Source organism: Papio anubis, chromosome 2 (assembly GCF_008728515.1).
Source record: "Papio anubis isolate 15944 chromosome 2, Panubis1.0, whole genome shotgun sequence".
Classification (NCBI taxonomy): Eukaryota; Metazoa; Chordata; class Mammalia; order Primates; family Cercopithecidae; genus Papio; species Papio anubis.
In genome coordinates this window covers 166,147,370-166,173,629 of record NC_044977.1, presented here as the reverse complement: position 1 = coordinate 166,173,629, position 26,260 = coordinate 166,147,370, and the positions used below count along the sequence as shown (strand labels likewise).

Genomic DNA, 26,260 nt, shown 5'->3' with positions numbered 1-26,260 from the left:
TTCCTGGGCTCAAACAATCCACCTGCCTCAGCCTCCCAAAATGGTAGGATTACAGGCGTGAGCCACCACGCAAGACCCAAGCTGCTTTTTAAATAGCAGTCCCAAAATAAAAATCTGTATTCATACTAAAATAAGGAGAAATGCTGGGACCAACTAAAGCACTCTGTTAGAGCCCTTTGTAAAATTTTTGTAAACTGAATATTATTGTGCCAATCCCAAATATAATTTCAGAGAATGAACTAGAATATTCTAAACCAGCACAATTCAATAGAAATATAATGTGAGCTATATACATAATTTCACATTTTCCAGTAGAAATAATTTTAATAATATATTAACCGAACATATTCAAAATATTATCATTTCAACATATAATCAATATAAAATATAATTACTGGGACATTCTGCATTGTTTTTGCTTATGATGTCTTCAAAAACTGTGTGTATTTTACACTTACAGCATATCTCAATTCAAAGTAAACACATTTCATGTGGCCAGTGGCTACCGTATTGTACAGCACAGGTCTAGACCAACTATTTCATTCTGTGGATGGAGATACTAAACAGCAAAAAGGTTAAGGAACTTGGTAAATTGCAGGGCCAAGTTAGAATTCTTTTCTTGGTTTGGTTTTGTTTTGTTAGAGGTGGGGTTTTGCTCTGTCTCCAAGGCTAAAATACAGTGGCCCCATCACAGCTCACTGTAGCCTCAAACTCCTGGGCTCAAAGGATCCTCCCATCTCAGCGTCCTGAGTAGCTGCCATCACAGGCTCAAACCACCATACCCAGACAGGCTAGAGTTCTTACTTCCTAGTTCCCAAATGAATGTTCTTTCTACTAGATCAGACTATCTCGCTCCTGTGTTTTATGTCCATGAAACACAGAATAGTATTAAATTATGTCAGACCAAAGATGTCTGGGATGAAAAAAACTGTCAGGAGATTACATAAAACCAGAGCTCCAAAGAACATATGTGGCTGAGGCAAAAGAAACCCAACATTTAATCAATAGAATTGATACCATCTCAATCAATAAGCCAGTATTGTTCTGTTTTGACAAATTCAAGAACACTTCGTATTGACACGTGTGTACAATTACTGCTGAGTAAATCAACCATGCTCAGAATGGTGACTACTGTATGTGAAAACAGAACAACAATGTATACCAACTGAAATGTATTCGAGAATTCAGGCTTGCAGAATTCCTAACAGAATTACCTAAACCTCAACTTGTACTTTGTCAGTAACAATTAAGAAGATACCTGCATGATTAAGATAAGAAAAAATGTAGGAAACTTGCTAAAATACTCTGGCAAATAAAAGCAGGGGGTTAGATAAAACAAAATTGGCAAATGTAAATAATCATTAGAGCTGGCTGCTGAGTCCAAGGCAGTTCATTAAACTATCCCTTCTGCCTTTAAGGGTGTTTAAAACTTTCCATTAAGAAAAAAAAGTTTTTTAAAAAGCACAGAAAGGAGGGAGGAAGGAAGAGTAATCTCGGAAAAAGGTTTTCTAGAGCTGTTATTCTAAGACCAATAAATAAACACTGGCATTCCAACAATAATTCCAAGACCACTTGAAAATGTGCAGTAATTTCAGTTTTAAGAGAGCAGACTAAAGAATAGAGAAGAAACAAGGAAAAAAGGAAGGAGTAGGGGAAAACATTTTTTAAATACCTGTACCCCCAGTACTCTGAGAAAATCAGTCAGCAACTCAACATACATCCTTCCAGACCTTTTCCTGATCATATATATTAAAATTTATGTTTGTGGTATAGTATGAAATTTATTTGGTCTTTGTCCCAGTTCCTGTCACGAGCTCTTAAAACCCTTGGGATTTCCTGAGCAGGAGGAGTGTCTTTTATTGTTCATCAAGAGCCCCTTTTGATCATACCTGAGTTTATGTTAATGAGGTGACTTAAGGTGTAGTGTATAGATAACCCAGGATGAAGCTGCTCACCAGACAGACCAGGTTATTAGAGGATTAAAGGATTGGAACCTTCAGCCCCACCCATCAACCTACAAGAAAGGTAGGGGAGGGAAAGTGTAGAGATAAAGCCCTAAGAAAAAAAAAATTTTTTTTTTTTTTGAGATGGAGTCTCGCTCTGTCGCCCAGGCTGCAGTGGTACGATCTCAGCTCACTGCAGCCTCTGCTCTCAGGTTTAATCGATTCTCATGCCTCGGTCTCCCAAGTAGCTGAGACTACAGGCTCAAGCTTCCAGGTTGCTGAACATGTGGAGGTGCCTGGGGGGTTGTGCACCTGGAGAGGGAAAGGAAGCTTCACTCCCTTTCCCCAAACCTTGCCATGTGCATCCCTTCATCTGGCCGTCTGTGTATCCTTTATATTAAACCAGTAAACTGAAGTGTTTCCTTGAGTTCTGCAAGCCATCCTAGCAAATTATTGAAACCAAGGAAGGGATATGGTGGGAACCCTGATTTATAGCCAGTCGGTCAGAAGCAAAGGTCACAACCTGGGACTTGCAATTGGCATCTGAAGTAGGAGTAGTATTGTGGGACTGAGCCCCGATCCTGTGGGATGTGATGCTATCTCCAGGTAGGTCATGACAGAACTGAAATGAATTATGGGACATCCAGCTAGTGTTCAGAGTAGGAGAACTGCCTGGTGAGTGAAGGAAAAAAAAAAAAAAAAAACACACACACACACACACACACACACACACACAGCTGGTCACAGAAGTGTTCTGTGTTGAGTAAAATAGAAAAAAGTTTTTTTTTTGTTTGTTTGTTTTTTTTGAGACGGAGTCTCACTGTGTCTCCCAGGCTGGAGTGCAGTGGCTGATCTTGGCTCACTGCAGCCCGCCTCGGCGGTTCACGCTCATTCTCCTGCCTCAGCCTCCCAAGTAGCCGGGACTACAGGCGCTACCGGCTAGTTTTTTGTATTTTAGTAGAGACGGGTTTCACCATGTTAGCCAGGATAGTCTCATCTCCTGACCTTGTGGATCCACCTCACTGCCTCCCAAAGTGCTGGGATTACAGGCTTGAGCCACCACACCGCTAAAAGTTTTACAGCATTGCATTTACTTTTTTTTTTTTTTTTTTTTTTTGAGACGAGTCTTCAATGTCACCCCAGGCTGGAGTGCAGTGGCTGATCTCGCTCACGCGAACCTCCACCTCCTGGGTTCAAGCAATTCTCCTGCTCCCAGCCTCCCAAGTAGCTGGGACTACAGGCGCCTGCCACCATGTACACCTAATTTTTTTTTTTCTTTGAGATGGAGTCTTGCTCTGTCACCCAGGCTGGAGTGCAGGGCTGGATCTGCTCACTGCAAGCCCGGCCCTGGTTCACTTCATTCTCCTGCCTCAGCCTCCCCCAGTAGCTGGGATTACAGGCTACCACCACACCACTAATTTTTACACCTAGTAGAGACGGGGTTTCACCGTGTTAGCCAGGATAGTCTTGATCTCCTGACCTCATGATCTGCCCGTCTCAGCCTCCCAAAGTGCTGGGATTACAAGAGTGAACCACCACACCCAGCCTTATAGTATTATATTTTCTTAACTAATAAAATGGGATTATACTCATGAAACATCAATGCTGTTCCTCAGTCAGCATCCTGTATTTGGGAAAGGACCAATTTCTTAGTTCCCTTGGGGTGAAATTCGGGGTTAGGCACATGACAGGCACAATCTCCTCCACAGGGTATTTAAATCCTGAACCAATACTCACAGGGACAGAGGCAGTTGGAGCTGAATCCTAAGTCATTCAGTGGCAGCAGACTGAACAGAAGGTCTGTGAACTTCTGCAGCTGAGATCCCCAAATGAGATCAAAACCTGTTTTCCCATTGTTTTCAGCTTCTAGAAGCTACCAGTATCCTTCTTATATGCATTGTTTTCTTATTTAAGCTAGACAGAATATATATCTGTTGTATGAAGTGAAAGAACCCTGATAGTGTTATAATACCACTACTACTAAAAACATCAGCTAATAATCATGTATTTACTATTCTGAGATTTTTTCTTATCTTATATAATCCTCACAATGATCCTACAAGGTAAATACTACTATGTATTAACCCATTTCAGAACTGAAAAACTGAAGTCCAGGCAGATTAAGCAATGTGCTGCTACTCACAGCTACCGGTTATAGAGCCAGAATTTGAACTCAGGCTGATAGATCCAATAATTTAGTCCTAAATTATAAAACCTTCTATCAAGCTGCTTTATTACCTGATTTCTTCACAATCATCTCCTACATTGGAATATTTAGGTTGTTTCATGCTTTTTATTATCATAAGTGAGGCCATAAAACATGTCACTATCCTTTTAGTTTAATTTGAGGGCATGCCTTAATTTACACATAGATTAAATTTCTGGCATGGATTTGGCAGGTCAAAGGATATGTGATTTTTTTTCAGTCTTCATTCTTGATTATGTATTGCAGAATGAGGGCATTTGTTTTCAAAGCTTGTTAAGAAATAAAAAAGGAAACAAAGTTGGCTTTTTTTTGTGAAGCACTGTTTCTGCCTTCAGGCATTCATGTGTGTTTACGTGCTTAGAATGGAGACAATCTGCTCAGCTAAAGAAGAAAGAAGATCCTGTTTTAAATGTTAATTGATGTAGGATAATAGGATTTCCCAATCAATAACAAATACACTTCAAGCCTAAGGCTTAAGGATTTCTTGAGTTCAGCCTTTTATTACGTCATATTTCCTAAGGCAATCCTAAACTCCATTCACTCCAGTCATAGTGGTTGTTTTGTTTTGTTTAAAAAAAAAAAAAAGGTAAATTATAATCAAGGATAGTTCTCAAACTTTTGAAATTTTTGCTCTGTATTGGATACTTCAAGACTCAGAGCTTACATTATTTGAGATACCAGTTAAGTTGACAAAATGATGAAATTATTAGTGTGTTTCTTTTGTGAGATCAAGACTATTTCTATTTTCTGAAGGTTATTCCAATGTGATGACTTCTTGGGAAGATCACATTATCTACTTTTATGCTCTGTAAATATTGAAATACTCTCTGAGTACAAAGTAAAATTTCAGACGACCTAACACCATGCTAACCTTGGAGGCAACACCATTTCTTGTAAGCAGGAAGCTCTAGAGAAATGATGGCATAAGAAGTCACCCACTTATAATGGTCAGGTGGAAAGAGCAAGTACCTTAGCAAGAATGTTCTGCCCAGTGTTATGTCCTTGCTGTCATGGACAGCAAAATGGCCTTGTTGACATTTTGGGGGAGACTGTATAACTGAAGGCAGAAAAGTAAGAATATTCTAAGATTCGGCCGGGCGCAGTGGCTCACGCCTGTAATCCCAGCACTTTGGGAGGCCGAGGCGGGCAGATCACAAGGTCAGGAGATCCAGACCATCCTGGCTAACTCGGTGAAACGCCATCTCTACTCAAAATACAAAAAATTAGCCGGGGTGGCGGCGGGCGCCTGTAGTCCCAGCTACTCAGGAGGCTGAGGCATGAGAATGGCGTGAACCCGGGAGGCGGAGCTTGCAGTGAGCCGAGATCGCGCCACTGCACTCCAGCCTGGGCGACAGAGCGAGACTCCGTCTCAAAAAAAATAATAATATTCTAAGATTCTTCATGGACTGAAATTTTAGTATCTAGGAAAAACTAATTCCTCAACTTTTATCTACTCAAACAACATATGATTTTTAAAAAATATTTTAATCATAAAACTAGTATCAGGACACAGAACAACATACTAGCACAGTCCTTTTGAGTAACTGCAGCAGGGCCTACTGTGCCATCACTGACAATGATTATTTTGCAGGGTCAGATAACAAAGTTGAAAGGGAAACCACCAGTAAACATTCACTAAACACAGTAAAGAGCAACCCAGTGAAGAAAGAGCTATGAGATACACAAAACTAAGGAACATGAAGATAAAATGAAGCACCCCAGAAAGTTCAGGGCAACAGAAATAACAAACATGATAATTATTATCATTAAACTCATTGGTTGAGGTTTCAACCCTGAGGTCAAAGACCCTCAGGCCCCAACCCCCAAAATGAATCAGGACATGTTACACATTATTCATGCTAACTAGCTCGATTGTCATGTTTCATCTTACTTGGCAATCCCCCAGTCCAACTCAGCTCTTGAAAGGAAGAAGGGACAAAGTCACTGCACACAGTGCAGCGTTTGTCTCTCACAAGAAGCCCTTCCCAGCAAACTCATGAGACTAGAGAGGCTCTTGTTGTTGGTCTCATACAGAGGTACATAGCATTCAAATTTGGTGAGCCCACAGAATTCAGTAAGTTAAGAGTCTCAGGCTACAATGAACTCGTTATACTTTCCTTGAAGATTTAGGAACTCACCTAGGGCATGGCTACAACTCCGACAGGATTCCGTCAAACTGACAATTATTTGCTGCAGATCGGCTCTGGGGGGAGTGGGTGACGGGTTAGGGTTTTTCCAGCCATTACATTTGCAAGACTCCTCGGCCTAAAAAAGGAATAAAGAAACAGATAAAATTATGTAACAGGCAGCCGTGGACTGATGGTTTTACATGAGAACAATGTACACTAGTTATATGACAGCTACCCCCTCACCCCTGACTTTGTCGTCTTCCATATAGACAAGAGAAAAATAGAAAAGCCGCAGATCAAGCAGGTGTCTATCTTTGTGCATGGGTTGTTTTTTTTTTTCTTTTTATTATACTTGGTCAGCTTTGGTACGATAGTGCAGCTTCAGGTGATCTTGAAAATCAAATACTATACTATACTCCAGCTGCTTAACTTCATTTTATTCTTTAATTTAATGTGTACCTGAAAGCTCCTGGCAATGCTGGAAAATTTTTATCCCAGAAGGGTGAGGGGGAGGGGGGAGGGGAGTCCACTTTTGTCACAATTCATTTTTATTAATAGAAAATAAACACTTATTCCAGTTTAAAAAAAAAAAAGAAAAGCCAAAGGTGGTATTTGATGTGGGTGCTTTGCTTTTTGTTTTCTTTTGTTTTCTGCTGGCTGGAATCTGCATGCTACAGCTCATGCAGCTGACCCACACACTTTGCTCCCATTACCCCCAATGGGTGTCCATGAAGTGGTCAGTTCCAAGAAAGTCCATCTCAAAGATGGACTTTCCAAATCCACAAGCCAGACTCCTGATGTCCCACAAACACAGCTAAGGTCTAGGCTAAGGTTGAGCCTTGCAGGCTCTAAGGCACCAGCTGCATCTCTGCCCCATGGACCAGAAGGGAAACCCACAGGACTGAAGAAGTTAGCAATCTTAGGAAGATGAGACGGGGGCACACCCAGCTGACGACACACTTGCAGGCTCCTCCAATACTTCTGTGAGCTCCCAGCTTTAGAACTGAAGAGGGCTTCATCATGTAGTCCTGGGTTTCTACTTATACATATATTTCCAGGTTTCCTGTACTAGAACACCATCATTTTAGCAACACTTGATAGAAAGCTTCCTTAACTTTGTCCACATACTCTTCACACCTCTCTATGTTTGTAGACAAGAGTGAACACGATGTGGCCTTCTGTAAGTGATTTGATCCATGAAATGGAAGGCAAGCAGGAAAAATTATCAGTTATTCTACCTGGTACCACACTGTGTGCTTCGGCAGGTCTCAAGGTATGAAAGGCTAGCATGCTCGCAATGAATGACCCCAGTCACTTATAAAAATAATTATTCTGCCCCTTCTCTACTACTCTCAGCACTCCACTCTCACCATTTATTTACTGCTTCAAGTCAGCTATGGCTGGGAAACCAGAAAGTACACTGTTAGAATAACATGTAACACAGATGAAGTCACTCTAGGGTAGAGCCATCTGCATATACTATCCAGTATGGAAGCATCTGGGCACATGTGGCTACTGAGCACTGGAAATCCAGCTAGTTCAAATCAAAGTGCACTGTAGTTGTAAAATATACAGATTTAGAAGGTTAGTGCAAAATATAAAATATACCATTAACAATTTTTACATTATATATTGAAATTATATGTTTAAATGTATTATTTTGGATATATGGGTTAAAGAAAAGGTATTATTAATATTGACTTCTTTTTACTTTTATAATACAGTTATCCAAACTTTTTGGGTTTTTTTTTTTTTTTGAGACAGAGCCTCTCTGTGTTGCCCAAGCTGGAGCGCAGTGGTGCATTCTTGTCTCACTGCAACCTCCACCTCTCAGGTTCGAGTGATTCTTGTGCCTCAGCCTCCTGAGTAGCTGGGATTACTGGCATGCACCACCACACCCAGCTAAGTTTTGTGTTTTTAGTGGAGACAGGGTTTCACCATGTTGCCAAGGCTGGTCTCGAACTCCTGACCTCAGGTGATCCACCCACCTCAGCCTCCCAAAGTGCCGGTATTACAGGCGTGCGCCACCATGCCCAGCAGCATAAGTGTAATTTGAAGAAAATGTTAGAGGCTGCTGCTTTGACCTCATACATAAAATTCTCCAAGATAGAGATCATTTCCAAGCTGTGTATAACAGTATAAGAAAAGAGAATAGTCGGCCGGGCGCGGTGGCTCAAGCCTGTAATCCCAGCACTTTGGAAGGCCGAGACGGGCGGATCACAAGGTCAGGAGATCAAGACCATCCTGGCTAAGACGGTGAAACCCCGTCTCTACTAAAAAATACAAAAAACTAGCCGGGCGAGGTGGCGGGCGCCTGTAATCCCAGCTACTCGGGAGGCTGAGGCAGGAGAATGGCCTAAACCCGGGAGGCAGAGCTTGCAGTGAGCTGAGATCCGGCCACTGCACCCCAGCCTGGGCGACAGAGCGAGACTCTGTCTCAAAAAAAAAAAAAAAAGAAAAGAGAATAAACCATTGGCAAGGTAAGAAGGGTCACAGTAGAAGAAAACTCTGCTTTTGAATGAGTCTTCTTCAGTGGGCCATGTGAATCTGGAACACCTAACCTGATTGCTTTTCCCATTTTGTATTAATGAGGATGGAGAAAGCAGGGCCAGGAGAAGCACCTACATCAGCATCCCCATAGCTACATCCCCCAGTGAGTAGCTCAAGTGACCCTCTTTTGTCTAGGCATCAGGCAGGCCCAACTTTTACCCCCAGAGTTCTCTGTTGCCAGGCTGAACCTGGCCTTGAAATTCTCTGCAATGAGCCATCCACCTCTTCAGAGGCTGCAAAGGTCTCAGAGGCCATGTTCTTGAGGGAAATTGTCATGAGAATTTACAATGAAGACAGTAAATAGCAGAATATGGCAAGCCAAAATACACAGCTTTGGTATAAGGGTTATTAAAATGCAGATACAAGAAAAGCTTGGCCGGGCGCAGTGGCTCACACCTGTAATCCCAGCACTTTGAGAGGCCGAGGCGGGTGGATCATGAGGTCAGGAGTTCAAGACCAGCCTGGCCAGTCTTGAATGGTGAAACCCCGTCTCTACTAAAAATACAAAAATTAGCAGGGCATGGTAGCAGGTGCCTGTAATCCTAACTACTCGGGAGGCCGAAGCAGGAGAATCACTTGAACCCAGGCAGCAGAGGTTACAGTGAGCTGAGATTACTGTACTCCAGCCTGAGCGAGAGTGAGACTCTGTCTCAAAAAAAAAAAAGAAAAAGAAAAGCTCTCTGCCCTCCCGTATATCCCCAAAAGCAGGACATAAATTCTTAAAGGTATCCCTTCTTCCCTCTCTACCAAGAAGGACAGAAGTTGATCATGGAGATAACTCTAGACCTTTATCAGCCCAAAGGTACCAGGGGAATCTACATAACAAACTTTGCTAAAACTAGCCCTAATCTACCATTGGTTTCCGCACATACTTGCCTTCCCACAATCTGCTGTCCCTAGCAGCTCAAGGTCCTTTTCCTTTGTCTTCTCACTTCTCTAAAAATTTACTAGTCTGCTGAGATAGCCCATAAGCCCAAGTTCTAACCACCTCTTTGAGGTACTCTTCACTGGGTGCTCCCATGTTCATGCACAATGAATATGTCAATAAACTTGCTTTTGTTTTTCTCTTGTTAATGTATTTTATTAGTCTGACTGACAGGGCCCCAACCGATGCGCCTAAAATGGTAAAGGGAAAACAGCTTTCTTCCCCTACAAAAGTATCACTAAGATTTCGTAGGGTCAGAGGAAACCACCCTTATTGCGGACCAACCTCTCTTAGTTGCTGCATAACTACTTCCAGGAACTCCCTAAGCCTCCAGCTTTTCTGAATAGCCTGGTGTGATCCACAGCCCTTTCCCAAAGGATCTTCAGTTTCAGGAAAAAAAATGACTAAACAGCCCCCACAAAGCAATTAAGGATGGCAGGCCAAACCTAGAAGCAAAAAACAGTAATAACCAAAAACACCTTGAGTTTGGAGAACTGCATTTCGAGCCCAAGAGTCATGCACACTGACTCATTCTTTCAACAATATTTATTGAGGCCTACTACACGCCAGGTACTATTGACTATGAAACAAAGATTCTGCTCTCCTGGAGATTACATTAGGGGTGGCCGGGGATGGGGAAAACAAGATTAACACATAAGTAAATTATAGCATATACTGGAGAATGTGATGGTGCTATGGAAAGAAAGATAAAAGGACGAGTACAGGGAACTTAGCAGAGGGTGGGATAAAAGGTATAATTTTAACTAGGACTTTTTGAGATGACTTTAGAGCAAAGACTTGAAAAAAGGAGGGAGTTGGTTATTAGGTATCTGGTATAAGGGAAACACAGCTAGTGCAAAGCCAAGAGAGTGCCTGGCTTGCTCAACAGAAAGCAAAGGCCAATGTGGCTACAGCACAGTGGGTAAAAGACATGTTGAAATTAAACCAGACAGGGTCGAGCACAGTGGCTCACACCTGTAATCCCAGCACTTTGGGAGGCCGAGGCAGGCAGATCACCTGAGGTCAGGAGTTCGAGACCAGCCTGGCCAACATGGTGAAATCCCATCTCCACTAAAAATACAAAAATTACTTGGCATGGTGGTGCACACCTGTAAGCCCAGCTACTCAGATGGCTGAGGCAGCAGAATCACTTGAACCTGGGAGGCACAGGTTGCAGTGAGCCAAGATCATGCCACTGCACTCCAGTGTAGGTGACAGAGTAAGACCCTGCCTCAAAAAAAAAAAAAAAAAAAAAGAAAAGAAAAGAAATGAAATTAAGCCAGACATGACAGGCACAGGTAATCCTAGAACTTTGGGAGGCTAAGGCAGGCAGATCACCTGAGGTCAGGAGTTCGAGACAGGCCTGGCCAACATGGCAAGACCCCCGTCTCTATTAAAAATACAAAAATTAGCCAGGCATGGTGGTGAATGCCTGTAATCCCAGCTACTTGAGAGGCTGAGGCAGGAGAATCGCTTGAACCCGGGAGGCAGAGGTTGCAGTGAACCAAGATCGCGCCACTGCACTCCAGCCTGGGTGACAGAGTGAGACCCTGTCTCAGAGTTTTTTAAAAAATTTAAAAATAAATAAAAGAATTCAAGGATCTAAAACTTTTCTTCCTATGAGCTTGCTTATAAAACTCTGCCTTGCCCTGAGATTCATGCTAACAAGTAACAAGTTTTAAATTCTTGGAGAAGACAATACAGAGTTTTAGAGATGTAGATCTTAACTTCATTGTTGCAACAGACTAAGTTTGGTCAGCCCAGAAAAAAAGTTTATTTATGCCCCTTCTTGTCTTAACATGACAGAGAATAATGGCTGTGTTCACTGGGGGCTCATAAATGGGTGAGTCACAAATCTCATGGCAGGGAGATTTGTAATAATAAGGTCTTATATTCCCCCTACTCAATTAAAAAAAAAAAAAAGTTACATCCTAACTATTAACCGCACGTGTTGAAACCACTTGTGATAGAGTGCTTAATGAATTCTACCCCACAATAAACACTGATGCTTAAAAATGTAACTGAATAAAGATCTTTTCTTTCAAAATTGGCTTTTTTTACCTCCTCCACTGAGTCTTGCGATCCCAGTACAAAGTAGATTTTTATTTCTTTTGTTCATAATGACTGAGACTTTCGAAACAAATTAAAATTCCCTGAAAACTAAGAAGAATGAAGAGAGGGAGACAACATGGGGCGAAACACTGAGAAGTATAAAAGTTTTGTCAGCCCTGCAGCACTCCAACTGTGCTGTCCAAGATGTGGCAGCCAGCCACAAGTGAATACGGAGTCTTTAAAAATTGGCAATAAAAATTGAGATGTGTTATGCGTATTTGAAAATATACCCTGAATTTCAAAGACTTAGTATTAAAAAAAGAATGTTAAAATATCACATTAAGAACTATTTTATATTGATTACGTATTGTAATAATATTTTGAAATATTCAGTTAAAGTAAACAATAGAATTAATGAAATTTAATTTTTGGCTTTTCTGATTTTTTTTTTTTTTAATCTGGTGCAGTGGGTTGAACAGTGTGTCCCCTAAAGTTCTTGTCCCAGCCAGGTGCAGTGGCTCATGCCTGTAATCCCAGCACTTTGGGATGCCGAGGCTGAGGATCACATGAGGTCAGGAGTTCGAGACCAGCCTGGCCAACATGGTAAAACCCTGTCTTCTATTAAAAACACAAAAATTAGCCAGGCATGGTGGCACGCACTTGTAATCCCAGCTATTCAGGAAGCTGAGGCAGGATAATTGCTTGAACCCAGGAGGCCAAAGTTGCAGTAAGCTGAGATGGCACCACTGCACTCCAGCCTAGGTGACAGAGCGAGACTGTCTCAAAAAATAATCATAATAGTAAATAAAGTTCATGTTCCCCTGGAACCTCAGAATGGGATCATATTTGGAAATAGGTTCACTGCAGATGTGATCAGTTAAGGATATGCAGATGAAATTATCCTGACCCCTAAAACCAATGACTGGTGTTTTCCTAAGAGAAAGAAGGAGATTTGGAGACAGACACAGACCAACAGCAAAGAAGGCTAAGTGAAAACAGAAGCAGAGGCTGGATCTCACTATAAGAGAGACCAGGGTCTCACTATAAGCCAAAGAATGCCAAGGACTGCCAAGCACCACCACATGCTAGGAAGAGGCAAGGAAGGATTCTTCCCTACAGCCTTCAAAAGGAGTGTGGCCCAGATGACATCTTGATCTCAGACTTCTAGCCTCCAAAACAGTGAATAAAAAAAAACAAAACTCTATTTGTTGTTTTAAGCCACATATTTTGTGGTTGTTATGACAGGCCTAAGAAACTAATACACAGGACTACTAGAAAATGTTAAATAATATATGTGGCTCCCATATTTCTATTGGATATTAGTGCACTGGACTATAAAGGAACTCTACCCCCAAGCCCCAGGTCTTCACTATGGACCCTAACAGTTGAAGCATAGAATAGTGTCAGCATCCCTAAGTGGTCCTAACTCATTAAAGTTATACCCTATTGATATATCCAAGAATCCCTTGCGTTTTCCTTACCTGTTTCAGTATTTTTTGTAGGATATGAAAACTGGTTCTTGCACGTGTGCATGCTCCATGGGACACCTAACAACCTAAGTGTACAAAATTTTTAATACATATGGGACTCGTTGATTTGCTAAAAAGGACATACTATGTCCTTTAAAAAACAGTCAATGCTCTTATCCTTGACTGCCAGCAAAGCATTTTCTGCCAAGTTTTCTGAGCTACTGCTACCATGCCCTCCACTTTGGCCTTCGTCTCCCCATTGAATGTTCAGGCCTGGCCACTGTTCTTTGAGATAAGAGGTCTCCTTTCAAAACACCTTTCCCATGTCTCTCCTTAATTAGGCATGACAGCTGCTGTCTAAGGGAACTCCCAAGGGAGTTGGCCTTGCAGCTTTAACGAAGTATCAGCTGAAGGACAACCTTTTGGGGAGTGCACTGCCAAGCCAATTACTGTAGCAGCTAGCAACCTGGGCACAGGGAGGGGAAAGCTAACCAGATGACTTCATCTCCCCCAAGAGCAAGTCTCTGCAGACATTGCAGAACCAAGAAGGAAGAAAAGGCCACTGCACTACTTTCAACAGGACTGGGATAATGTTTTCATCCCAATAGGATCCAGGGTTAGAGGTCAAAAGCATGCAACCGATTTTGTCATAGTAGGCAGAAACCAGGATGGATGATGAGAAAGAAGATAAACAGGATAAACAAGTGGTCACAACCCAGATCACAGACAGACAAGGGGTGGGGAGCTCACACTTCACTCTGTGTTAATGAGTGAGATGGGTGTGAGGATATTTGAGTGACATCCAGAGGAACAGGAGAAAGACAGCCAGCTGTCTAGTAGGATTCTGTCATGCTTAAAATATTGGAAAGTCACATTTGTTGGAAAACTTAAATTAGTGTCAAAGATGTCCCACAGCAAGAACACGCTGATGGAAAATTTATTCAGTATAACTGTGAATCCAACATTTATTTAGCTCCCAAAATTAAAAATCTACATGTATTCTTATCTCACCTGACATAAGGAAAGTATGAATTATTGCCATTATTAAAAGAGAAAGCTGAGGCTCTAGGTGATAAGAGACTTGCCTGGGGTTACTCATTCTACCCTGCAGGAGCACAAAGTGTGTCCGGGCAGGTAACTGGCACTGTGGTTGTGAGTGAGGAAGGCCTCGCTCTTATTCACTACCTCTCTGCTCCATGTTGAACGAAGGCATAATGTTTAAATGTCAAAGATCAAAACCGTAACTTCACAGCCAATAAGATATCTCTAACCAAATATAGATAGGAGGAGTAAATTCTGGTGTTCTATCGCACAGCAGAGTGACTAGTTAACAATAAGATATTGCATATTACAAAATAGCTACAAGAGGATTTTGAATGTTCTCATCACAAAGAAATGACAAGTGATTGAGATGATGAACATGCTAATCACACTGATTTGGCCATTACACAATATATACATGTTTCAAAACACCACACTATGCCCCCATCAATATGTATAATTATTAGGTGTCAATTAAACACAAAATAAATTATTTTTTCAAATGGAGCAGACTAACAAATTATCAGGGATGTGAAAAATTGGAATCCTCATACAGTGTTTGTGGGATGTAACAAGGTACAGTCACTTTGGAAAACAGTTTGCTAGCTTCTTATACACTAATGGAACAGAATAGATAGCCCAGAAATAAACCCTCACAGATAATGGTCAAATGATTTTGACAAGTGTGCCAAGACCATTCAATAGAGAAAGGACAGTCTTTTCAACAAATGGGGCTGGAAAAACTAGATATCTGCGTGCAAAAGAATGAAGTTGGAGCCTTAGCTAGTAACACACACACAAATGAACTCAAAATAGATGAAAGACTTCAACATAAAACTTAAAACTATGAATCTTGACCAGGCGCGGCAGTTCACTCCTGTAGTCCCAGCACTTTGGGGGGCCGAGGCAGTTGGATCACGAGGTCAGGAGTTGGAGACCAGCCTGGCCAACATGGTGAAATCCTGTCTCTACTAAAAATACAAAAATTAGCCAGGCATGCTGCTGCACGTCCGTAATCCCAGCTACTTGGGAGGCTGAGGCAGGAGAATTGCTTGAACCCAGGAGGCAGAGGTTGCAGTGAGCTGAGATTGCGCCACTACACTCCAGCCTGGGCGACAGAGCAACCATCTCAAAAAAAAAAAGAAGGGCCTACTCAGAAGCTGCTGTGAGGTGAGATTGCACCACTGCATTCCAGCCTGGGCAACAGGGCGAGATCCCCGTCTCAAAAGAAAAAAAAAAAAAAAGAATATCTTAAAAGAAAATACAGAAAAAAACTTCATGATACTAGATTAGGCAAAGGTGTCTTGGATATAACATCAAAAGCACAGGCGGCCAGGTGTGGTGGCTCACGTGTATAATACCAGCACTTTGGGAAGGTCAGGAGTTCAAGACCAGCCTGGGCAACAAACAAGACTCCATCTCTATAGGAATTTTAAAAATTAGCTGGATGTAGTGGTGCATGCTGTAGTCACAGTCACTCAGGACGCTGAGGCGGGCAGATCCCTTAAGCCTAGGAGTTCGAGGCAGCAACAGGCCATGATTGTGCCACTGCACTCCAGCCTGGGCAACAGGGCAAGATCCTGTTTCAAATAACAAAAACACAGGGAACAAAAGAAAAACAGATAAACTGGAATTAGTAAAAACTTTAAATTTCTGTGCACCAAAAGACATACACAACAGAGTGAAGAGGCAACCCAGAGAATGTGAGAAAATATTTGCAAACCATATATTTGATAAGGGGTTAATATTCAGAATATATAAAGAATGCCTACAACTCAACAATAACAACAAAATTTTTAAATGGGCAAAGGACTTGAGCAGACACTTCTCCAAAGAAGTGTCTCTCTCAAGTTTCATTCAAGTTGTGGCACGTGAATGAAACTTGAAACTTGAAAGAAGAAATATAAATGGTTAATAAACACATGAAAAGATGTTCAACATCATTAATAATTACAAAAATGGGCCAGGCACGGTGGCTCACACCTGTAATCCCAATACTTTGAGAGGCTGAGGCGGATGGATCACCTGAGGTCAGGAGTTCAAGACCAGTCTGGCCAACAAGGCGAAACCCCATCTCTACTAAAAATACAAAATTTGGCTGGGCGTGGCAGTGCATGCCTGTAATCCCAGCTACTCGGGAAGCTGAGGCAGGAGAATCACTTGAACCCGGGAGGCAGACGTTACAGTGAGCTGAGATCATACCACTGCACTCCAGCCTGGGCGACTAAGCAAAACTACATCTAATATATATATATATATATAATATTTCATATATATATATATGAAAATGCAAATTAAAACTACAATGAAATACCACCTCACTCCCATTAGCATGGCTACTACAAAAAACAGAAAACAGTGTTGGAGAGGATGTAGAGAAACTGAAAAACCTTGAATGTTCCTGCTGAAAATGTAAAATGGTACGGCTGCTATGGAAAACCGTATGACAGTTCCTCAAAATATTAGAAATGGAATTACCATATGATGCAGCAATTCCGCTTCTGGGTATATACCCAAAAGAATTGAAAGTAGGAAGTCAAAGAAATATTTGGACACCCATGTTCCAGCATCATTATTAAGCACAATAGCAAAAAGGTGCAAGCAACCCCAGCACCCCTTGAGAGATGAATAAATAAGTAAAACGTAGTATATACATTCAAAGGGCTATTACATAACCTTAAAAAGAAAAGCAACTCTGACACGTGCCACAACTTGAATGAAACTTGAGGATGTTATGCTAAGTAAAATAGTCACAAGATGACAAATACTGTATGATTCCACTTAGATAAGATGTCTATGGTAGCCAAATTCATAGAGATAGGAATGGTGGTTGCCGAGGGGTTGGAGGAAGGAAGAGGGAGTTACTGTTTAATGAACACAGAGTTTCAGTTTTGCAAGCTGAAAAGTGTTCTGTGGCTGGATGGTGATGATGATTGCACAATCATGTGAATGTCTTAATACCAATGAACTAGACACTTAAAAATAGTTCAGATGGTAAACTTTGTATCATGTATATTTTACCACAGTTTTGTTGTTGTTTTTGTTGTTTTGAGACAGGGTCTCACTCTGTTGCCCAGGAGTGCAGTGGCATGATCACAGCTTATTACAACCTCAACCTCCTGGGTTCAAGCAATCCTCCAACCTCAGCCTACTGAGTAGACAGGACCACAGACATGTACCACTACACCTGGATAATTTTTTAATTTTATTTTTAATTTTTATTTTTCAGTAGAGACAGGGTCTTCCTATGTGACTCATGCTGGTCTCAAACTCCTGGGCTCAAGTGATCTTCCCACCTCACCTCAGCCTCCCAAAGTACTAAGATTACAGGCATGAGCCACCATGCCCAGCATTACCACAGGGGTTTTATTTATTTATTTATTTATTTATTTTGAGACAGAGTTTCTCTCTTGTTGCCCAGGCTGGAGTGCAATGGCATGATCTCGGCTCACTGCAACCTCCACCTCCTAGGTTTAAGTGATTCTCCTGCCTCAGCCTCCCCAGTAGCTGGGATTACAGGCACGTACCACCACGCCCAGCTAATTTTGTATTTTTAGTAGAGACAGGGTTTCTCCCTGTTGGTCAGGTTGGTCTCAAACTCCCGACCTCAGGTGATCTGCCTGCCTCGGCCTCCCAAAGTACTGAGATTACAGGTGTGAGCCACTGTGCCTGGCCCACAGTTTTTTAAAGAAACAACAATTTTTTCAAAAAGTTAAACATAAATTTACCACATGACCCAGCAAATCCACTCCCAAGTATCTATCCAAGAGAAACAGAAATATATCCACACTAAGACTTGTATGCAGATGCCTCAGCAACATTATTCATGATAGCCAAAAGGCAGAAATAATCTAAATGCCCATCGACTAGTTAACACATAAGCAAAACGTGTTCTAGCCATGTAACAGATTATTACTTGCAATGAAAAATAAAGAAGTGCAGACATATGCTACAACATGGACGTATCTCAAACACAATACACTCAGCATAAGATTCCAGTCATGAAAGGCCACATACTGTATACTTCCATTTACATGACTATCCGGAAAAGGCAAATTTATAGAGACAGAAAGATTAGTGGCCATCTGGGGTTGGGGGTAGGAACAGGGTTAACTGTAAATGGACCCAAGGATCTTTTGGAGGTGATGGAAACCTTCTAAAAGGTAGATTGTGGTGATGATTGCACAACTTGTCAATTTCTTAAAAATCATTGAATTGTACACTTAAAACTAGAGAATATCATGGTACCTAAATTATAACTCAACAAAGTTGTATTTTAAAAGGCAAGAACTGATAGTAACTATCACTTCAAAGATAGGTGTTCTGAAAAGTTTCCCCAAAGTGCATCGCAGAATTGGGGCTTATTTTCTCCTCACAAATTAAGGAAGCTTTAGTAAGACAGATACACCCACAACTTAAAACAAAATTGTTTTAATAGGACCAGCACATGGGGGTCTTCTCTGTCCAAACCCAGTCCTTTTCAGATCTAAAAAAGCAAAAGAAGCTACACTCTTTATATGGTCCTTCCTTCACTGTCAGAATCTGACTTGGCAAAAGATAAATAGCAAAGGACAAGACAAGTGAGTCATTAAGTAGGGTGCCCTGTTTTTGAAATTAATGGAGAGTTTGAAACAATTAAAACTTGCTAATAATAAAGACTGGTGTTGCTGATATTCATTTTTGGATTCTCTACTTCAGCAAGTAAGTCCAACTTTCTGGTCTTTTCACAAATTCATTAGAGCCAAACTGAAATCGAAATGAATCTTTGGGCTGGGTGGGTGTGGTGGCTCAGGCTTGTAATGCCCACCCTTTGAGAGGCCGGGGTGGGAGAATCACTTGAGGTCAAGAGTTGGAGAGCAGCCTGGGAAACACAGCCAGGCCCCATCTCTACAAAAAATAAAAATAAAAATTACCCAGGCATGGTGGCTCACACTTGTAATCCCAGCTATTTAGAAGGCTGAGGCAGAAGAATCACTTGTGCCCAGGAGTTAGAGGCTACAGTGAGCTACGATCTTGCCACTGTACTCCAGCCAGGGTGACAAAGCAGGATCCTGTCTCTAAATTAATTAATTAATTAAAGTGAATTTCTACATAGTTATTCTAGTTCCCTTCTTAAAACTACCATACAGGCTGGATGCGGTGGCTCATGCCTATAATCCCAGCACTTCGGGAGGCCGAGGCAGGCGGATTTCTTGAGGTCAGGAGTTCGAGACCAGCCTGGTCAACATGGTGAAACCCCATCTCTACTAAAAAATACAAAAAATTACCCAGGCATGGTGGGGCGTACTTGTAATTCCAGCTACTCGAGAAGCTGAGGAACAGAATTGCTTGAACCTGGGAGGTGGAGGTTGCAGTAAGCAGAGATTGTGCCACTGCACTCTAGCCTGGGCAACAGAGCAAGACTCCATCTCAAAAAAAAAATGAAAAACAAAACTGCCATGTAACATGTAAGACACAGCCTAAGGGTGGGGAAAGGAGACTAAGAGTTTCTGGAAATTGTTATTAAAAGGGAATAAGGAATGAGACAGACAATGGGGGAGGATTGTGGTGACAGGATTTAAAATCTCAATTTCATTTGCTACCATTGCTAACTGTTTGAGTTTTCCACTTACCTGTGTACATGTATTTGAAAAAGATATTTTTGTTTGGTTTGGTTTGGTTGGGTTTTTTTTGGAGACACAGTCTCTGTCACCCAGGCTGGAGTAGAGTAGCATGATGATCTTAGCTCCTTGCAACCTCCACCTCCCAGGTTCAAGCAATTCTCCTGCCTCAGCCTCCCGAATAGCTGGGGCTAACTGACGCACGCCACCACGCCTGGCTAATTTTTGTATTTTTAGTAGAGAAGGGGTTTCGCCATGTTGGCCAGGCTGGTCTCAAACTCCTGACCTCAAGTGATCCACCCACCTCAGCCTCCCAAAGTGCTGGGATTACAAGTGTGAGCCACACACCCAGCAAGACATTTTAATTATATTTTTAAAAAACAACACCTGGAGTCCACTGTAAGCAGCTGGGATCGCCAAAAGTTTTCTCTTTGGAAATGAGCAGTTTGAATTATGCTGATGTAATTTGGAGTACTGCTTCTCAAACTCCAATCTGCTCAGGAATCACCTGGAGATCTCGTCAAAATGAAGATTAAGGCCGGGCACGGTGGCTCAAGCCTGTAATCCCAGCACTTTGGGAGGCTGAGACGGGCGGATCACGAGGTCAGGAGATCGAGACCATCCTGGCTGACACGGTGAAACTCCGTCTCTACTAAAAATACAACAACAACAAAAAAAACTAGCCAGGCGAGGTGGCAGGCGCCTGTAGTCCCAGCTACTCGGGAGGCTGAGGCAGGAGAATGGCCTAAACCCGGGAGGCGGAGCTTGCAGTGAGCTGAGATCCGGCCACTGCACTCCAGCCTGGGCGACAGAGCGAGACTCCATCTCAAAAAAAAAAAAAAAAAAAAAAAGGAGAAGATTAAGATTCAGTGGGTGTCGGGTGGAACCTGAGATTCTACATTTCTAAAAGTTCCTGGGTGAACTCCACTCTTTGAGTAGCAAAGATTTGAAGAGATAAAGATGGTTTGACTTTCTCTTCTCCCTGAACTAACTTTAGCTTTTCATATACAGATTAAATGGTAATCCTCCCTGGGACATAAGCCCTTTTTCTTCCTCCACTGTGAGACAATCCTTCCAGTTCACACAGTTGCACATGGAAGGCCAGCAGAAGATTCCATAATGCTATGACTTCAAGCTGGGATTTTTTAACTATGGGAACTTTAAAAATCTGACACAAGTGAAAAGAGGAAAGTGTACCAGGTAGGGGTTGGGGTTCCCTCAGGAGAACAAAGTTGCCTGGAACTGAGATAGAAATAGAATTGTAAGGGAGAAAAGATAACTAGTTAAGTAATTCACTATCAGAAGCATCTCTGAAAACTGTTTTTTTTTTTTTTTTAGACAGAGTCTCGCTCTGTTGCCCAGGCTGCGGTGCAGTGGTGCAATCTTGACCCACTGCAATGTCTGCCTCCCAGGTTCAATCAGTTCTCCTGCCTCAGCCTCCCGAGTAGCTGGGATTACAAGTACCTGCCGGCCGGGCGCGGTGGCTCAAGCCTGTAATCTCAGCACTTTGGGAGGCCGAGGCGGGTGGATCACAAGGTCAGGAGATCGAGACCATCCTGGCTAACATGGTGAAACCCCGTCTCTACTAAAAATACAAAAAACTAGCCGGGTGTGGTGGCGAGCGCCTGTAGTCCCAGCTACTCGGAGGCTGAGGCGGGAGAATGGCGTGAACCCGGGAGGTGGAGCTTGCAGTGAGCTGAGATTGCGCCACTGCACTCCAGCCTGGGCGACAGAGCGAGACTCCGTCTCAAAAAAAAAAAAAAAACAAGTACCTGCCAACACGCCCAGCTAATTTTTGTATTTTTAGTAGAGACAGGGTTTCACCATGTTGGCCAGGCTGGTCTTGAGCTCCTGACCTCAGGTGATCTGCCTGCCTTGGCCTCCCAAAGTGCTGAGATCAGAGACGTGAGCCACCGCACCTGGCTGAATACCTTAATTTAAAGTGCCATTTTGGTCTGTAAAGCCACAGGGAATCAAAAAAACAAATATTGAAGAGTGGTCAAGGCTACAGAAGGAGAGTGGAAAGCATATCATGAGGAAATGACCCAAGACAAAACAACCCAGGTATAAATAAACACCTCATTCAAATTCTCATCTATGCTCTCCATGGTTCCTCCAAAATCAAATCAAGAGAAAATCTTCATGACATCCCTGTCTGGAAGAAATCCTTGTGTTTATGCTGGAGTTGAATAAGAAACTGCCCTCCCTTTGTTAAATATTATAATTAGGCCCCGCTGACAGAAAGGTCTGGAACCCCCTTGGCTGGCTCTCTGAAGATGCTGGAATGGCTCCAGTGGCTACCAAATAGCCTAGGGGTTGGCCAGACCCTTCATTACATCTGAGTGACCTCTCCAGGAGCAAACCTAAGCATGCATCACCCCTGGAAGGGCCTCAGGAGGTCCTGAGTGACACTGGGGCCTAGAAACTAGTACCCTGGAATGCTAAATCCAAGACAATTTCTTTCCATTTAATACACACACACAGAATTTATCAGAAATTATCTGTCAAAATGCCAGAGAAGTCAACTTAGACCTCGACACAGTGGAAAGATCTGTCAAACTGCTTGGCTAACATTGAGCAGTTCAGACAACCAGCTGACTAACAGAATTTTTCACTCTTCCGCCTGTTGTTTTGGCACCAAATCAACCAGGATGAGCAAAATAAATAGTGCCTTATATGTTGTTTCCTTGGATAGCTCACGTTCTCATGGTATCAGTCATTATCTGAGATGACGACTCTCACATCCACATAACCAGCCCAACCTGTAAAGCAGAACTTCCAGCCCTCATTTCTAACTGCCTACATCCAGCATTTCTGCCCAGTAAGTTTTATAAAAAGGCTTGCCCTCCATCCCAATTCTCCCTTTTCAACTACCCTATTCCCTTTGTTGGCACTGTCCTTCTCCCAGCTCCTAAAGTTAAACTGTACTCAATGCCCTCATCCAGGCCAACTGATTCTTCTTTCAAACTTTGTCAGATCTATACCTTGTCCATTCTCATTGCCAGGGCCCCAGTTCAGGCCCTTATCAGCCAACTAAAAGAAATACTTCTTCCCCTCTTCCAATACATTCCCACTCCCAACCTTCCTCCTAATACCAGTTCACATCACTCTACTCTAAAATACCACTTAAGAACGTCAAGCATTTGTGTTTGCTACTTTCCAAGGCAATTGCAGTCCAAATCATGTCATGTTCCCCTCCCAACAACCCTGTAGGACAAGTAATTCAATGCCTAGAGAAGGGGTGTGGCTTGCCTGAGTTCACCCAGCTGGCAAAGGACAAGGAGCCAACACCAAAACCTAGAACTCCTCTGTGGCATTCTAAAATACCTTGTGCCTCCTCCTTCTTAAAGGGCAAGGACACTATTACCAAACGGATTCAGTTCAAAATTTTCTACCTGAAATTCAAGACTTTCTATCAACTCATTTCTTCCTAACCTAGCAGACCCTATTTCCCAGTTTCTCTTTGCCCGTATTTCTCTTTTCCTCCAAGTTATTTAGCATTGTTTTGATTGTAATAGTAACTGACATCTATGCGGCATTCTGAATGTTCCAGATGCTATACCAAGTTGCTAAATACATTATTTCGTTTTATCATCAAAACAGCATTTTTCTATTAACAGACATATCTAATGTGTCTCCTCCAACAAAGAACTCTTTATTCTTACCCAAACCTGCTTCTCCTATGGTATTCTCTATCTTGGTAAATGGAACTACATCCATTCAGTTGTTCAGGCCAAAAACCTAGACATTATCCTTCATTTCTGTCTTTTCATCACCCCCTCCCCCATAACAAATTAGGTCCTGTTGCCTCTACCCTCACAATATAGCCCAAACTAATTCTCACCGCTCCATTCCTACTACCCTAGCCCAAGGCACCATCTACTCATACCTAGACTACAATAACTTCCAACTGGCCTTCTTTATCCACCGTTTCTCTCATATACTTTATTATTCTCAGAGCAGCCAGAGGGGTCACTTCAAACCGGAAATCTAATTTGAATTCACTGGAAACAGCCCAGATGTCCCTAACAAGTCAACAGATAAACCAACTAGTATGTCCATACATCAGAATACTCCTCAGTAATAAACAGAAATTAACTATCAATGCATCCAACAACATGGATTAATCTCAAAAATATACTGAGTGAAAGAACAGTATGTACTATGTGGTAACATTTATATGAAAAATAGCTAAATTAACTTAAAGTGACACAAATCAGATCAGTGGTTCCTTCCGCGGGAGAGAGATTTGAACAGCAAGGGGCAGGCGGAAATTTTCTAGGGAGATGAAAAGTTCTGTGTCTTGATACATATTTGTTGAAACTTATCAGAATTAAAGATCTTGACATCACTGTGTAAAAATTCTATGTTGGCAATCTGGACCCCATTTATCCCTTCCACCTAATCTCCTACATTCATGCCCCCCACCCCACCCACCTCCATCTAGCCACACAGGTCTCCTGACAGGCCTCACACACACCAAGCCACTTCTGGCCCCAGAGTCTTTGCACGGCACCCTCTTCCTCACTTCTTGACATGCAGGCCTCAGTCCGTGTCCCTTCTGCAGAAGGACTTTCCTGGGCATGTATCTAGAGGAATTCCCCAGGCACTCTCATTTAATTCTCTGTTTTCATTCTCTGCGAGGCACTTACTACTTTCTGTTATTTTCTGGCTTATTGTCTGCTTCTGCTACCAGAAAGCAAGCTCTGCAAGAATAAGGACCCATCTGTCACTGTATCACCAGCATCTAAATCAACACCTGGCACATTAAATAACAATTTGTTGAGTGAACGGAAAAAGTTGACATATATCACTGTCTCCATATTACAGCTGCGAAATCTGAGGCTTGTAAAGCATAAGTAACCTCCCTATGGTCACACAGCAGGGTTCAAACCCAGGCAGTCTGGTGCCCAGGTCCATGTTCTAAACTAGTCTCATGTCTGGCTCACATCAGTTTTGCTTCTCTGCTCGGTTTTACGCTATTCCCTCCACCTGGGCTGGGCCTCTCTCCCACCCTTTCACCTGCCCCTAGCTCATGATGGTTTCTCCCTGCATTGACTTCATGCTTGATTATTCATTTTAATTCTTCTTTCACTCCTTATCTGTCTCCTCAACAAGAAAAGGGCTCCTTGTGGCTTTTGCTTCCTTTTGCACATGTAGCAGAGAAGTGGCCACAGGCCCCTAACCGGGGCTCACAGATGTGTTCCTTCAGAGGTGGGATGAGTCAGGTAGTCCTGTGAGTATGTGCAAATCCTGAGTTACATGACTCACTTCGTTATTTCAAAGTATGCTGACCTTGGCGTCTTTGGCATTCTGCCATCTAGTTTCAACACCAGCTTGTCAGAGCTGATGCAAATTGGCACTGCCACCATCAATCACTATGATATTACTCAGGTCTCATCCTCGTACTTCTGGAACCTCCTGCATACCGCACAAACCTCGCAAAAGGCTGCACAAGCCAAGAGTATGCAATGCATGGGGACTAATTAGGATGGCACGGAATTTAATGGAAGCAACCCCATACAACCCCATACACTGACAAGATTGCCCTAAGCCTCCTCCTGAGATTAAGTGATGTATTGTTCCAAGTGGATCATTAGAGACATTATTCACACTTTTTTTCCAAAATAAATGCATCCATCTCCTTCACACCTGTAATACCAGCACTTTGGAAGGCCAAAGTGGGTGGATCACGAGGTCAGGAATTCAAGACCAACCTGGCCAAGATGGTAAAACCCCGTCTCTACTAAAGATACAAAAATTAGCCAGGCATGGTGGCGGGCCCCTGTAATCCCAGCTACTCAGGAGGCTGAGGCAGAGAATGGCTTGAACCCGGGAGGCAGAGGTCGCAGTGAGCCAAGATCGCACCACTGCACTCCAGCCTGGGCGACAGAGTGAGACTCCACCTCAAAAAAAACAAAAAACAAAAACAAAAACAAGCCTAAAGCCAGGCACAATGGCTCATGCCTGTAATCCCAGCACTTTGGGAGGCCGAGGCGGGTGGATCACTTGAGGTTAGGAGTTTGAGACCAGCCTGGCCAACACAGCGAGACCCCATCTCTATTAAAAATACAAAAATTAGCTAGGTGTGGTGGTACATGCCTGTAATCTCAGCTACTCAGAAGACTGAGGCAGGAGAATCACTTGAATCTGGAGGTGGAAGTTACAGTGAGCTGAGATCATGCCACTGCACTCCAGCCTGAGCTACAGAGTGAGACTCCGTCTCAAAAAATAAAATAAAATAAAATAAAAAGAAATAAATAATAAGCCTAAACAGTAAAAGAACAAATAAAGAAAGTCTACTGTAGACTTTAAAGTGGGCCACAAAGTAGCAAAAAATATAAA

The 26,260-nt window shown here is 42.5% G+C and overlaps 1 protein-coding gene across 3 annotated transcripts in view; it reads right to left on the bottom strand.

Annotated features, from left to right (window-relative positions):
* Positions 1-26,260, bottom strand: part of KAT2B (lysine acetyltransferase 2B) — a 117,145-nt gene that overhangs the window by 77,741 nt on the left and 13,144 nt on the right. For all 3 annotated transcript variants that reach the window (XM_003895163.5, XM_021934909.2, XM_009201782.3), the window contains exon 2: positions 6,288-6,414. In XM_003895163.5, coding sequence (XP_003895212.1) covers positions 6,288-6,414 — 127 coding nt within the window. The remainder of the gene's footprint in view (positions 1-6,287; positions 6,415-26,260) is intronic.